Below are 15,174 nucleotides of genomic sequence, written 5' to 3'. Positions count from 1 at the left end.
CCACAGGGGTCTGCTGTGCAGGATGCTCGGCACCCACCTCACCAGCTACCCCGGGGTCTACACGGCAGCACTCACTGGGACCTGCCTGATGGTGCCGAAAGATGGCTGGCACGAACTGCAACATGTCATTTGCATTGTGAGCGAATCCCCCACAATTCCTTTCAACACACAAATGCAGCATTGAGCTTCCTGAGACCACAGGGCAACCGTGCCCCCTCTTTCCCTTACCCTCGCCTCACTCCCTGCTCTCTTCCCTTGAAAGGCCCCACCTAAAATTGCAACCAGAGGTTTGCAGATCACTGACTCAGGGCTTCTATCCGACACTGGGGTTCCAGAGAGCCACGTCGCGTGTCCCTAATCCTCCCCACCCCCACCACCCACCAGTTGCCTCCAACACAGGGCCCTAGAGGCAACGTTGGAATCCTTCGGGACCTAAAAGCCTTCTTCGCTCATTGAGAGAAACAAAACAGCCCGGACCCTCCTGAGGACGGTGAGACCACAGGTTGGGGTGCTGTGGGCCACTCAAAGGAACAGTGAGGGACGCAAGCCTTTATTAACGTCAACATCAAGAGCAGGTCCACAGGTGCGCACCTAGCCAGCGTCCTACTGCTCCGTGTGCTGCCGGGCAGGGTGACCTTCCCCCATTCACCTTCCTCAGCCTGGCGGGAGCTCTTCCACAAGGTGGGTCATTTCTGATGGAGATGGCGACATGAGAGCCAACAAGGTGCCACCAGGACCGCTACCCAGGGCTTCACGTCCCGCTGAGTGTTCCAACAAGCCAAGCAACTCTGAGAAAAGAGCTGCCTTCGAACGTCTTTAGAACAGAATCCCATCCCTGGGGGCGTATTCCATTGGCTTCCTCTGCTCCTGCTTCCGCTGGTATCTGGCCTTCTGGTAGAAGACGATGATGACCACAGTGAGGATGTTGAGCAGAATGACCAGCAGTAGGAGCCAAAATGCGTACCCATAGCTGTGGGTGGCTTCCTTGTGGACGAGCATCTGGTTAATGGTCTGAGAGAGCGTCTCTGAGAGACGGTTGGCTTGCGTGTTCCCCACAAACAGCAGCAAGGCCAGAAGAACGAAAGATGCTGGAAAGGAAGGAGACAGTTTGTAAGCATCAGGCCAGCACATGGACTTAGTGCCGCCGACTTTCTGGGGCCCAGGGGTCGCTCTCGGGGAGGCATGGGGCTGCCCATCTCAAGATCGGTGGTTCAAACCTGCCAATCCCTTCTATGGAGAAAGGTGAGGCTAACTGTTCCCATAAAGATGTTTAGCCTCAGAAACCACCCACCGCACGTCTTCGCCTGAAAGAACTCAAGAAAAAGTCAGGCCTGGAGCTTCGCTATTGAAGGAGTCCATAGGCAAGCTATGGTTGGTTTATCAGACCAACAGTCTGGTGTTATCATGATTTTGAGTTTCCTTTTCTATGTTTGTCTCCCGTGCTGTCCAGGACCCTCTGTGGTGGAGCGAGGCAGGAAGCATAAAAAGAAGGTGGAAAGAACAGAGTCGCTGCACCAAAAAGAATGAGTGGCCCTTCAGCCACTTCCAGAAACAGCTCTGAGCCAAGACAGCGGCCGACAGGGGGAGCCCCACACCTCCCCGCCGCCGTTGTGAAAAGCAAGAGTGGTGGAGGCTGAGGTGGGGGAGGCTGAGCACCAAGCAGCCCAAGATGCACCGTGCGGGGCCTGCCATTCAGCTCTGGGGTCGAGTGTGGCTGCAAAGGCAGTGGGGACTGCCCCTGCGTCCCAGCAGGAGGACTCTCCTTGTGGGGCCACACTGTCTTTGTTTTTTGGTTCTGGGTAGAAGGATGCAGGGCACTTTGCTTCCATCCCATCTTCTTGGGGCTCCCTGTTCCCACTCGCCTCTCTTTCCTGTACCCTCCTGCCTTCTGAGCCTCGCTGAGATTGCTTGATGTCCCAGGAGCACATTCCTACCAGCATGCTCAGCAACTGAGAGCTCTGTCTGTTGTCCGGCCTCCCGGTGACACCGTTTACTTCCTAGTCTGAAGGACGGAAGACTTAAACTACTAAGGTCTCTGAGGCCTTAGTGAGGCCAGTCCTGGGGTCCACCGGACTCTATCAGACCAACAAGTCTGGCGTTTTTCATAATTTTGTTCTAGATTTTTCTCCCGTGCTTGTCCAGGACCCTCGGTGGTCCCCATCAGAGGCCTTGGCGGTAGTGGCTGGGCCCCATCTGGTTCCTCTGGTCTAGATCACGGAGGCTGTGGTTCTCATGGTCCATTCGCCCTTTGGACTAATCGTTTCCTTGAGTCTTTGCTTTCCCCCAGATGGAGAGCACCAATAGTGGCGTCTTCAAGGACTGCTCAGGAACTTCTAAGACCCCAGACTACTCAGCCCTGTAGGGTGTAGGACTGTATTTCAGACCATCCCAAAAGAAAAAAACGGACTGCCATCAAGTAGATTCCGACCCACAGAGACCCTGCAGGACAGGACAGAACTGTGCCTTTGGGTTTCTGAGACTACAAACCTTTATGGGAGCAGAAAACCTCCTCGGTCTCCTAAAGTGCCACTGGAAGAGTCGAACTGTTGATCTTGTGGTTAATCGCCCAAACACAAAGCCCACTGCACCACCAGGGGTCCTCCTTCACGGCCAGTTGCCCTAGCTGTCCCCAAGCCTGTGACCCTGAGCCCCCAAGCCTGTGACTCAGCCCACAGGAGTTTAGTCATGGCGAAGACGGTGGGGGGAGACGTGGCACTGTGGGTTATCACACAGCGCTGTGTGGCCTGGGGACGGGGTGGTATTTTTCCTCTCTGGGCATCCCCTCGGAACCAGGAAACCAGCGTCACCGGCTTCGCGAGGAGTGGGGCCAAACTGTCTACAGGTAGGTCAGGGGCCCTCCACATCATGCCCCACGTGACTCCCCACTGCCCACGTCCTCTCTCCACCAGCCGACATTTGGGCATCAAGCGTGCTCCGCCTGCAGCCCACACCCCAGACGGGGCCCGAGAGGCCCTAATTAGAGGGGCTTTGTGGATGCAGACGGCTCTGTCTCCAGATGACAGGTTGCGTCTGCAGTGTTTTATGCCCTAATAATCCAGCTACAAACGCCCCCATCCTCTGCTGCTGCAGTCTAACTGCCCCTTTTATCCATCCTTCCCCTTTTATCCCTCGCGGGCCCGTGAAGCTCCGTAGGAAAGCTCAGTCTCGGAGGGCCCGGATGAGCTGAGTCTTAAGCCTGTTCTTTATGATGGGATGCTCAGCGCTCTGCTTTGAGTCAAGAGGGCCTGCCTGGCACACAGGTACCAATGCCAACCTCAGGCCCCACAGGGGACCACTTGGCCAGGCCCTGCTCTCAGGGCTGCCCCTTCCTGCCTGGCTTCTCCAGCGTTGGGGCAAGAGACGTGCAGGGACCGTGGGAATGCAAGGTAGAGGGGTGACAGTCCTCTCCTGCCCGCCCCTCTGGGGCTGTGAGGCTGCATGACTTTCTGGAATCTGCGCCCCAGCAGAAGAACAGCGTGTCGGACCTGATCGTTTGCAAGGCTCTACCAACCCTATCCCCACCCCCATCGAGAGGGCCCAGCAACCACCAGGCCCTGTGGGCCACAGGGCCACGGGGGTGGGGGGGGGGAGGAGGGGGGGTGTCTAAGGGTACTTAAGCCAGGCCTGCCCCTGGTCCTCCCAAAGTAGATCCACCCCCACCCCCTTTCCCATAGAAATGAGCTCTCTCATGTCAGCCTCTTCTTCCCTGTCTGCCAGCAGAGGGGTGCTTCCTGATGCTCTCCCCTACCCCCCCAATCTAACCAGAGGCAACCCTGACCCAGAGCAACACCATGGGCTTCAGGAGGAGAGAGCTCCACAGAGGTTTGGCCCAGAGGCTAATATTTTTTGGAAGCATATAGCCTTTCTTCTTAGGACCCCCTAGTGGCGTCTCGGTTACACGTTGGGCAGAGATCGAAAGGTCCTGAGTTTGAAACCAGTAGCCACTGTGCGAGCGAGAGACGGGGGACTTTCTACTCCCGTGAGGAGTGGCAGTCTCGGAAACCCATGGGGCAGGTCTCCCTGCCTTCTAGTGTCGCTGTCAGAGTGGACTCGCTGGCCACGAGTCCCAAGTTTTTTCCTTCTGAGGGATGCCTGCACCTGCGAGGAGTTGGCCTCCACCTGTCAATCCCAGTGGGGCGCTTATCCCTCCGCACCACCAGGGCATCTGTGTCTGCCCGATTGTGACATGTCAGCTGTCACAGCCGAGCTGCATCAAGGAGGACGGCACTCCAGGGGCTTTTCAAGGGCGGGTTTACCGGACGCAGATGGCCAGGCCTCTGGCACAGTGACCCTGGGCAGACTCCATCCTCCAACCTTCCTGTTTGGGCGAGTGCACTCACCATTCAACCACTGGGGCTGCCAGCCCCGCCGGGGGTTCATAGCATGTCCCAGCTGCTCGGGACACCCCTGAAGTTGACCCAGCCCCCTGCTGCACTGGCCAAGGCTGGCAGGACACCTCAGTGGCGTCTGGGCCCCACCCCGACACTGAGCACTTTGTCTCCGACCAGTTTTCAGAAGCACTCCTGTCTTCTCAACCTGAGGTCTGGGGGTGGGGGCCACTGGGTGGGTGGGACCTCAGGAGCCTCTGGGGACCACACGGAGGGCTGCTGCCTCATCAAAGTCCCCGGCCCAGGGAGGGGCACAGTCAAGCAGCCGGACACAGGCTGTCCTGGGCACTGGCTCAACTGGACTCCCCGCCCAGCACATGGACAACAGGCTGGATCAACTGCCGCCCCCGTGCCCCCTCCCCAGCCTCCCTCTGCCAGTGTTAGAACTCACCCTTGAGCGGGGCAGGAATGTGGCAGCAACTCCCTAGCTGTCAAGCAAGTCTTTGTTCTCAGGCGGAGGGAGGAGGACTGAGCCCAGGGAGGGTCAGCTTGCCCTATCCGCTCCAAAGAAGAGCTCGCTGCTCTGCTCCGCTTGTGGAAACAGCATCTGCATCCCTGTGAGGCAACTTTGTTGCCTCTGCAGCAAGCAGCCGAGCTGATCAGCCAGGCACCTTCCCACGCCCACACCCACACCCCAGCACTGCTGTTTCTTCCTGGGGGCTTGGAGCCTGGCCTGACTTCAGGCGTGACCATGGCTGGGTCACCTGGCTCACTAGCCTAATTCCTTCACTCAGCCCAGAGCCTACTCTCACCCATTGACTAAGGAAGGTGCGGGGCCAGCCTCCCAGGTCCAGGGTGGGAGCTCACCTCTGCAGGACCCCAAGAGCTAATCCACCTTCCCTGGCCTTGTGGTGACTGGTTCAGGGGCTGGGGGAGTCATTCCCTTGTGAAGCAGATTAACCACCACACTAGAAATGAGTCCTGGGGAAGGAGGGGTTAAGCGCTGGGCTGCTAACAGGAAAGGTGGGCGGTTCCAACCCACCAGCGGCTCCCAGGGAGAAAGATGCAGCTCAATAATTCAACCCACCGCCAGCCATCAATGCCATTACAACCCAGAGCGACCCACCAGGACTAGGTAGAACTGCCCTGGCGTGGTTCCGAGAACTGCGACGCTTTTGGGAGGAGAACACCTCGTCTTTCTCCCTCAGAGCTGCTGGTGGTCTCGATCTGCACCTCCCGGAAGGTCGGGGCGCCATCTGCTCTGTGGACTCTGTGGCCGCTGTGGGCCCCAGCTGGCTCAGCCGGAGTGGGTTCACTGTGTTAGTGCTTTCGAAGAAGGAAGCCTGGCAGTGCCAGAGCTAAAGCACTCGGAGGCAAAGCCAAGGTTGGTGGTTTGAACCCACCAGCATCTCTTCAGGAGAAACAGGAGGTCATCCGCTAATAGCTCTGGGGACGTAATGGGACAGCTCGAGTCCCACTGTACCGGGCAGCGGAGGATTTGCCAGGGAGATAAGAGCCCTGGCTCCCAGGGCTGCTGACTGGGATGCGGCTCCAGAGTTGCTGGCAGGCACAGTGCCTTCTCAAGGACAGCGCGGCTGCTTCCAAGCTGCGTCCACACTGAGGACACCCAGAGATGGGCCCGCAGAGGGAGAGAGTTTTGATGAGTTGTCTGAGATCCTGAGCCCAGCCACACTGGAGGCCATCACGGCCCCTGGCTGGACAGCACAGTGGGCCAATCGCCCTGATCAATAATAGTACCTGATGGTGGAGCCTGGGTCTTGCTGACCCAGCTGAGCCACAGCCCACAGAGACAGCTCGGGGTAGGGATGCCTGCACTGGTCTGGGCCCTCAGCCTCCTGCCACTCAGCCCGACGGGCCCGTGGGGAAGAATGCTCCTCACCATGCCAGCTGAGGCATCCGACCCGACCCTGGGGGATGCTGTGCCCCTTGGGGGACAGGCTTGCTTTTCCACCCAGAGATGGAGTTCTCGGTGTCGGCAGTGAGTGTGGTTCTCCACACAGAGAAGCCTAAGGAGAAAGGTCTGGTGATCCCCTTCCCCAAAAGTAGCAACCTGGGGTCCTGTGTACCAGGCCTGGGGTCGCCATGCATCGGGTAGGCTCCGGGCGGGGGCTGGGGTCTCAGGATGACAGGAGAAGGCCACTCATGTACGGATAAGGCTTAACCTGCTGGAGGCCAAGATGGAGGGGCTACAATGCAGGTCTGGAACAGGACTGCCCACCCAGGCCGGCCAGCGCAAGCCGAGGGTCCCAACCGTCAGCCTGGCTTCTTTAGGAAGAGTGTGCCACCCTTCTAGAAGGTCCCTGTCTCATGGGGGTGGGGCCAAGGCTCTTCCTGACCACCCTGGGGCAGCCCTATTGCTCCCCCCAACTCCACCTCCATCAGTGACCTCACAGGGCAGCTTGGCAGGGACCCAGGGGAAGCCTTTCATCAGCACCAGCTACAAGTTCCCACCCAGGGTGGGTGTGACCCAGGGCATGTGTCATGGTGCTGCCCCTGCCCCATGGCATGGAGTGGCCTGGACCCACCATTTCCCACCAACCAGTGTGAGAGGGAGACGAGATGGGGTAGGGAGGGTATTCTGAGAAGTGGCACACACTGGTGTTGAATGATGCCATGTCCCCATGTGGCACCAGCCTGCCTGCCACCGCCATGTGCCCTGGGTCACTTGCCATCACCCACTTTCATCATGTCAGGGGACATGCTCTTACACCTGCACCCGCCAAGTGACCCTCCTCCCTGAGGGTGGCATCCCTCTTTGGTGGGCATAGCAGAGACAGGCACACCCACCCCCCAACCACCATGTCAGGGTGCATGGTAGGGGAGTCAAGGAGAGCTTGAGATTCACCTGAGTCTCTGGCAGGGATAAGCCCCTGAAGGGAGCAGGGCAGGTAAGGGAACCCTGCTGAGCTGGACCTTGACTCTGGGTGGGCGTAGGCAAGGCTGTGGTCCACTTCACCCTGGCTCCATTCCCCCACCCCCACGCGACTGCAGACAGAATCACCTGGCAGCCCTCCCACGAGAAGGGCCAGGTCCCTCAAGTCCCCTTAAGAACCAGAACATGTTGTTCAGCCAAGCAGACATGCCATGCTGGGATGGAAGCTCACAGTGACTCCAATCAGGGTGCACAGGTGCGTACAAGTGTGCATATGCATATGCGTGTGTGCATGTGCACATGACCATGTGCATGAATGTGCAGGTGCACATGCTGTGTGTGCTTGTGTGTATACAGGTGTGTGCCTGAGAGCATGTGCACATTGCCTACCTCTGCACATCTCGGCGTTCCACACATACAGAGGCTCAGTGTGTCTGTTCGGCATGATGCCTAGCCATCTATGCTCAAATGCAGAAAGTTCCAGTGCACCCCTCCCCCAACTCCCACCAGGGCACATGGAAGAGAATGCTACCACTACAAGATGCCCAGTAAGGGCCGTCAGTGGACGAAGCACCAGCCCCGCCCCTGCCCAACCCTGGAGGGGATGGACACTGCATGTGGCCAAGTGTGCGCATGCGTGTGAGAGGCAGGCAGACCTCTGGGCAGACAGGGTAGTGGCTAGCGCTTCTCCTGGGTACTCACCGTTGAGCCCGTTCCAGGTGTACACTCCCGTGGGCCCCAGGAACGTCTGGTAGGGGTTGCTAATGCTGTTGTACAAGGTGACCCCCGCGCTCAGCAGCGAGGTGAACAAGCTCAGGGCCAGCAGCAGGATGACCAAGGCCTGCAGAGTCTTCTGGGAAGAACTCCTCAATGTTCCTAAAACTAAAACAGCGTCTGGTAAGGACCTGGCACACACCCCACCTGCCAGCCGCCTCTAGACACTCTTCCCAGCACCACGCCCGAGTCCCTTAGATGCCTGCATGTTGAGGGGCCTTATGCCACATGACCACAGATGAGCTGGACCCTGAGACCCTACTCTCTCCTCCCAGGAGCCCTGTCCACCACAGGAACATGATGGTGCCCCTGCACCATGCCCAGGACCAGCTGCAAAGGGTTTTCCTTGGCTGATTTCAGAAGATAACCCGGCATTTCCTCTGCATTCACTGCCATGGAGCCAACGGTGACAAATAGTGACCCTACAGGACCCTTAGACTGTGATTCATTTCTTTCTTCTATTAAATCTTTTATTTTATTATTATTATTATTTTATAAATCATTCTATTGGGGGCTCTTACAGATCTTAAAACAATGCATGCATCAATCTTGTCAAGCACATGTGTACACATGTTGCCATCATCATTTTCATAACATTTTCTTTCTACTTGAGCCCTTGGTATCAGCACCTGGACGGTGTAAGGTATGAAAGTAATAAAATGTATAATGAGGGTTCACAAAGGTGGGTGGGCCGAGGAGGGAGGGAGACTGTGATTAAAGGGAATAGATAGCCTCATCTTTCTCCCTCGTAGTGCTAGTGGTTTCAAACTGCTAACCTCGAGGATTGTAGCCCCACTCCTAGCTACTGAGCAACCAGGGCTCCTGGGCCTTTGTTCCTCGTCCTCCTTCCTGCGTCTGAAACTCCCCATCACTGAGCCCGCAAAGCTCCCAGACAGGTGGCTGCGCGTGACCTGCTGTGACCGGGAGTCAAACTGGAGCCTCGGGCATGGAAGGCGAAAATCCTCCCAGAACCGCCACCCGCTCTCCCCAATTCCACTCTTTATTTCTCCTCAGTGCCCAGCCCAGAGCTGTACCTGGGCCTGGGAGGGTCTGACACTCACCTGCAAAGGAGCCTGTGATCTCTCCCTTTGAGCCTCGTGACTCCATGAGCTCAGCTCGTCCTGCGCTCACTCGTGTGTTTCGTTATCACCGGTGTCCACCTCCCACCCACTCCTGCACCGTGGACAGAGGATGAGCATGACACACGAGAACAGCCCGGTCCACAATGGATCCAAGACACCTCGTTAGGGGTTGACGATGGGTCTTCCTGTAGCTAGTCATCTAGAGGAGACTTGTGGGATTATAAAGAGACGTTTCCCCAGCTTTGTCTTCCCCAAAGACATGCCAAGCATTAGGGGCTTTTTGCCAGCATGTGGTGGGAGGTCAGATGCTTAGAGACATCCTCCCTGGAGGCATTCAATTGCCAGACAGGTAGGCCCCGCTCCTTGTTGTTAAGGGCAATGACTACTCCCTAAAGGCTTGCGACCATTAGCTTGGTTCCTGTAGGTGAGGTTCATACCCTACTGATATCAAACTGGCTCGGTGACATCCAAAGTTAGGCTGCCATCTTGAATCTAGGATCCACCCATCTTGTCACATGTATACCCCCCAATCCCTCCTCTTCCTATTGCGTGTGTATCCCTAGATTGTCCCCTTGTCATTGCTGTATTACCTATAGTGCAACCCCTTCCTGTGACATATGTCTTTACCTGTAATTAGAGGGCTTGCACTCCCCACCAAAGATATATAGGCCTGGGTTAGCAATAAAAAGTTCTCTCTTGGCTCCTCCCTTGACCTCTCGTCGGCTCCCCCCGTCTTCTCTTCCGTCCTCACTCCCCTTCCCCTTGTCCTCCTTCCTTTCCCCCTCTCTCCACATGGACCACCAAGCAGGGCTGAGGTGAGCATTGCTACCATGAAATGGGTCTGACTCTATTACTTCTCATGCTCTCGATGGCTTTAACATAATATTTATATATCTCAACCGTACAATTGCGTTTATCGAACCCATGATTAGTGGTGGGGGGCTGGCACCCCTTGCAACCACAGAGACGGTCATGCAACAAGCAAGGTCTGAGAAGAGGAGAGAGGGAGAGGCCGCAGCAAAGAACGGACTACCAACTACTATCCAGTCCAGTCCGGCTCAGAGCAGTCCAAAAGGACGGGCTATATGTATGGATTGTGATAGGAGTTGTATGAGCCGCCAATAGAATGATTATTTTTTAAAAAGGACGGTGTGAAATTGCCCTGTGGTTTCCAAGGCTGTAAATCTCTGTAGGAGGAAATAGCCTCATCTTTCTCCCAGGCAGCGGATGGTTGTTTCAAACTGCTCACCTTGGGTTAGCAGCCCAATGGCTGTAGAACACCAGCTGCCATCAAGTGACCCCTGCGTGTCAAGGAAGGACAATGCTCAGCAGGGTGTCAAGGACAGACTTTTCAGAAGTAGATCCCCAGGCCTTTCTGCCGAGCTGCCTCTGGATAGAGTCAGACTTCCAGTCCTCCAAGCTACCTGTCTAGCCGTCTGCAAGGACACCATACCATTAGCTCAGCTCAGCTCAGCCTGGCAGCCTGGAGAAAACAGTGGCCAGAGTCCGGTTCGTGGGAGGAGGGCTGGGATCAAGGTCTGACTCACACTCGTGCGTGCACTGGTGCTGGGGAGATTGGACTGTTTCATCATCGCTCCTAGTGACCTGTTGTATAAGATTACATTCTTGGCATATTCCTCATTGTCAGGCGATGGGGTAAGAACTCTAACGGGGCAGGGACTGAGGTAAAAATGTCACACGGTGCCTGGGTGGAGTGGGTGGTGGAGGTCATGGGCGAGTCTCTCTCACCTCTCAGCCTCATGCGGAGACGCAGTGTGGCCCTGCTCGGGCACCTTAGCGGAGGGCGACTCTTACAAAAGGACCAAGGGAGGAAAGCAACAACCAGTGAAACATACCTGCTCCCAGCACTGGGCTCAGACGCTGCAGGTGTTTCAAAATCTGTGGTTGCTCGAGGCCCTCCGGTCGGGTCCCACTTGGAGGGACCTCTGCGCCACCAGAAGGAAGCACTGCCTGGTCCCTTGTCTTCTGCATAACCCTTGCTACATTTGAGTTCATTTCGGCAACCCCTGTGTCAACCCACCCTATGGAAATCTGCCTCCCTTTCACCAACTGTCCGCTTTACGGGGCCTGTTATCCTTGTCCGGGGACTGGTCTCTCCTGACAACATGTGTGCGAGTCAGAGTACGTGAGAACGAGTCTCACCTTCCTCACGTGTAAGGAGCTTCTTGGCTGTACTTTGCAGCCCAGGATCGTTCAACAGTCGTTGACAACCCGCCATTCAAAGGCATCCTTTCTTTGGTCCAGCTTTCAGGTGCCTATGAGTCGCTTCCAAAAGGCCACGACTTGAGGGAGATCTTTTAAGTGACCTCTGCGCTCTCTAACGCCTTAAAGAGATCTTTTGTAGCCAACCTCCCCCCCCCCCTTCAACTTGATGTCCACATCATCACACAAGCTTCCACTTACAACTTGGTGCCACCAAGGGATTGTTGATGTACATTTAAGGACCCAGTGATGTAGTTGGCACAAAACCTACACCAAAGAGGAGTCGAAAGGAGTCGAAGCCCACAGGTGAGCATGGCGGCATCCCCTTCCCCCATCTGCCCACCTTGCAGGTCCACCTGGGTGTTGTTGGTGATTCCCGTGATTGCAGGGCTGTGTACATCAGAGTTGCTGCCTTCCACACTGGGGCCCCTCCCAGTGTCAATGACGCCATTTGCACCGTCCTCCCTTGCGTTGCACGTGGCCTCTCTCTCCACCCCAGCTAATATGTGCCCGCAGTCTAGGTAGCGATTGACCCTCTTTCCCCTTCCCACGCGAGCAGCCATCCAAGATCTTCATTCCTGCGTTGTTCTGGACTTGCTCTAAGAGTGGGATTTGCACAATAGTTGTTCTTTTGGGGTCAACTAGTAGACTTAGCCTGATGTCTCCCAGGTGTTCCTCCTTATTCCGGAATGACGTGGAGTGTTGCATTGTGCTTGTTCCACCACTAGTCACTCCGTTCACCCGGTGACAGGCACCTAGGCTGTGTCGGTCTCTGCGATTGTGAATCATGCTGCAACGAACATGGGGGTGCCTCTACTGATCCGATCCTCAGTTCTTAACATCTCTAGGGTCTATACGGATGATGGGACTGCTGGATCACAGGGTGTTTCCATCTCCAACTCTTTAAGGAAAGGCCCTGCTATCTTCCACAGTGGTCACACCCTGTCACCGCCCCACCAGCAGTGTCGAGAGGTCCACTCTCTTTGCAGTCTCATCTGTATTTGCTGTTTTCCGTTTGTGTGGATTGGTCTCCAGGAAGATGAGATCCTGGTGGTGTTTGCTCCCTCCGATTGTCTAACCACTGATCCTTTTCCGTTGTTTCCAGCTTTTGCATTCCAATCACTGGAATTACGAATACCTTTGGTTGGTTGAAATCTCTCTTCCTCCTTGGCCCTTGTGGTTGGTGTGTAAAATCCAAGGGCCATCACATTGCCTGTTCTTCCTTGGGTGTGTACATGGACAGCCTCCTATCGCCGACAGCATTGGACTTCAGGGTGGATCTTGGTGTGATTTTTTTGGTTCTGTTTTTTGACAACGGCTACAAAGCGGCTTCTCTTCAATGGGTCTTGGCCAGCAGAGTCGACCATTCACATGCTTGATCCAAGAAGGCCCACCCATCCGTTTCAGCTCACGAAGGCCCGGGATATCTGTCTTCAGACATTCCATCTCATGTCAGACAACTTCCAGTTTCTCATGTTTGGGTTGTTCATGGATCCTCACGGATGTTTGTCCTTCTCATTTCAGTTGTGCCGCAGCAGCAAATGGAGGTCCCGAAGCCTTGCTTCCCCATGCCGTGATGGGGGCTCCACTCTGAGCAGGCAGCGTGTCTTCCAGCCTGAGGACCACTCAGCTTCCGGCACTTCATCAGACAACATTCTGCTGCTAGTCGTCAGCTTTTCACTGGCCGATTCTTAAGAAAGTGGATCTCCTGGGTCCTGGTTTGTCCACTCTGGAGACGCCACTGAAACTGTTCTGCATGGGTGACCCTGTGGTCCCTTGGGATCCTGGCGCTGTAGGATCCCAGGATCACAGCCACAGGCAGTGGTGGTTCAAAGCGTAGTCGCCACAAGGATCCTTTCTCTTGCCCCACAAATGCAGCCCCTCCCTCTGACTTCTAGGGGAGACCGAGGGCTGAGTTCATCTCACAGTGACAATCATGCGGAGCGTTGTCTCTGACCCTGGGGCAGAGCCACTGACGTGGCTTTTCTAAAGGGGATCAGTTTGGAGCCCGAGGAATCGGACTTTCCTATGAAGTCAGACGACGGTCTGTCTTGATTTTCACTGACTGCTGTATTTTCGGAGTTCTTCTTTGGCATCCTGAATTCTGCACCGCCTAGGTGTGTCAGCTCCAGCTTGCCCGGAGTTCCTGACTCAGAACGCAAACAAGGAACGTGGAAACATTAGTGAAAGTTTGCAAGAATGAAAGAGCACCGAGGCTCCGAAACCTCTGACAGCTGCCGCCTGCCGTCTGACAGAACCACCCAGTGAGGACCGCTCCTCTTCCTGTTGTCCTCTCAGGGCTGACGGTGGGGCCAGAGGCCACTGACCATCGCGGCCGGTGCATCGCCACGGATTCGGGCAGCTGAAGGGTCCCACCCCCACCCCTGCCCCCACCTCACTGTGGAAAGAGGGCCCCTTCGCCCACAAGGTCTCTGTGTCACTACCTGCCCCCCAGGTCTGTTTCCCCTCAGACACAGGGCTGAGGTATGGCCAGGGGCTCTCTGGGTGGGGTGAACTGCCTTAACCCTCCTGAAACACTGGGTGGCTTCAGGGAGTCAGTCCAGGGCCACAGTGCCCCATACAGCTCATCAAGTCCCCCAACCCCAGAGCGGGCCTGGCGTGCTCCCAGGAAGTCCCCATTGCGGATCCTAGAGCCCCTCGGGGACAAGCCAGAGTTTTCATGGGGACAAGAGTGGCCCCTGCCAGTGTTGTGTGAGGCTGTGTGATGTGGGCGGGATATGTGTGCATGGTGTGGTAGGTGGAATGTTTGTGTGACACGGCGTTATGTGTGTGAAAGTGGGGTGGTGTGTGTGTGTGTGTGTGTGTGTGTGTGTACGGGTGGTGTAGGCGTGTCATAGGGTGGGTGATATCTGGTGTTATGTTTCCTATTTGTGTGTGTCGTCTGGTGTGTATGCTGTGATGTGGGAGACGCTGCGTGTGTGGGATGGGGTGGGAATGGTATTGCCCTCAGCTGTACTCTCATACTCAGGGAAGGATGGGGGACTTCACTAGTGCCGGGCCTTTCCCCCTGACTCATGAGCAGCCCACCTGGCGGAAAGCTGTCATTCCACTCCACGACCAACCCCCTCCCACACACAGCAACTGCTCAGAGAGGGTGTGGGCAGACCTGGTGAGTCCAGGGCTTGTGGAGCAGCTACGGCCACATGTGGCCGGCTGACCTGCCATCACTCTGACACGTGGAAATACATGGAGGCACCATGCTGGGGGCACCTGGGGATCCCCCTTCAAGATTCGCCAGATGGCTTGCAACCTGGCTGGCTGTGGGCTGCGTTACCTTGGTAGCCAGTTGTGGTCCTTGCCTTCCGCTCCTTCCTTTCAGCACCGTGGCAGTCCCACAATGCTATGTCAACTTGTTAAGTAAGAAGGAAGGGGTGGAGTCTAGCCTGCCCATCAGTCACAGCCTGGCGATCCCTCCTGGTGGGCATGGCCTTCTCAGGAGGATTCTAGGAACTTCCTCTCTTCCTCCCTGGAGGTGGGCCGCACTCTCTCCCTGCTTCACCTTCCTGTTGACAAGCCACATGGAGCCACGCTGATGGCAACCAGAGCCCTGGAGATGCTTCCACTGCCACTGGACCCACAAGACTGTCCACGCACTGGCCTGTGATCTTCCTGCATTGGGCATCATTGCATGTGCTGCGTGAGTCTGAGGAGGAATTCATGGCCTACAATCAGACTTATGGACTTGATCTGGACTGGGCTGGGATGTTTTATTGATGCATAATGACTCCTTGATCTAAAGCTCTCTCTCACACACATATGAGTATCAATGAATTTGTTTCTCTAGTCGGCCCGGCCTAACACCCAGCACCAACAGCCACAGTTGGCAGAATGTGGTAGCTCCTTTGCCAAAAGG

At 56.1% G+C, this 15,174-nt stretch overlaps 1 protein-coding gene across 1 annotated transcript in view; it reads right to left on the bottom strand.

Annotated features, from left to right (window-relative positions):
• Nucleotides 1–534: 534 nt before the first annotated feature.
• CLRN3 (clarin 3) overlaps nucleotides 535–15,174 on the bottom strand; it is an 18,897-nt gene continuing 4,257 nt past the window's right edge. The window contains exons 2-3 of the mRNA XM_004700874.2: nucleotides 7,924–8,103; nucleotides 535–1,088 (exon numbers count right to left, since the gene is read on the bottom strand). Of these exons, the coding sequence (XP_004700931.1) occupies nucleotides 817–1,088; nucleotides 7,924–8,103 (452 nt within the window). The 3' untranslated portion in view covers nucleotides 535–816. The remainder of the gene's footprint in view (nucleotides 1,089–7,923; nucleotides 8,104–15,174) is intronic.

Source organism: Echinops telfairi, unplaced genomic scaffold (genome assembly GCF_000313985.2).
Source record: "Echinops telfairi isolate 266 unplaced genomic scaffold, ASM31398v2 ScPeMD7_70;HRSCAF=299, whole genome shotgun sequence".
NCBI lineage: Eukaryota > Metazoa > Chordata > Mammalia > Afrosoricida > Tenrecidae > Echinops > Echinops telfairi.
Note: the sequence above shows the minus strand (reverse complement) of the source record. Positions and strands in the feature narration are given on the sequence as shown.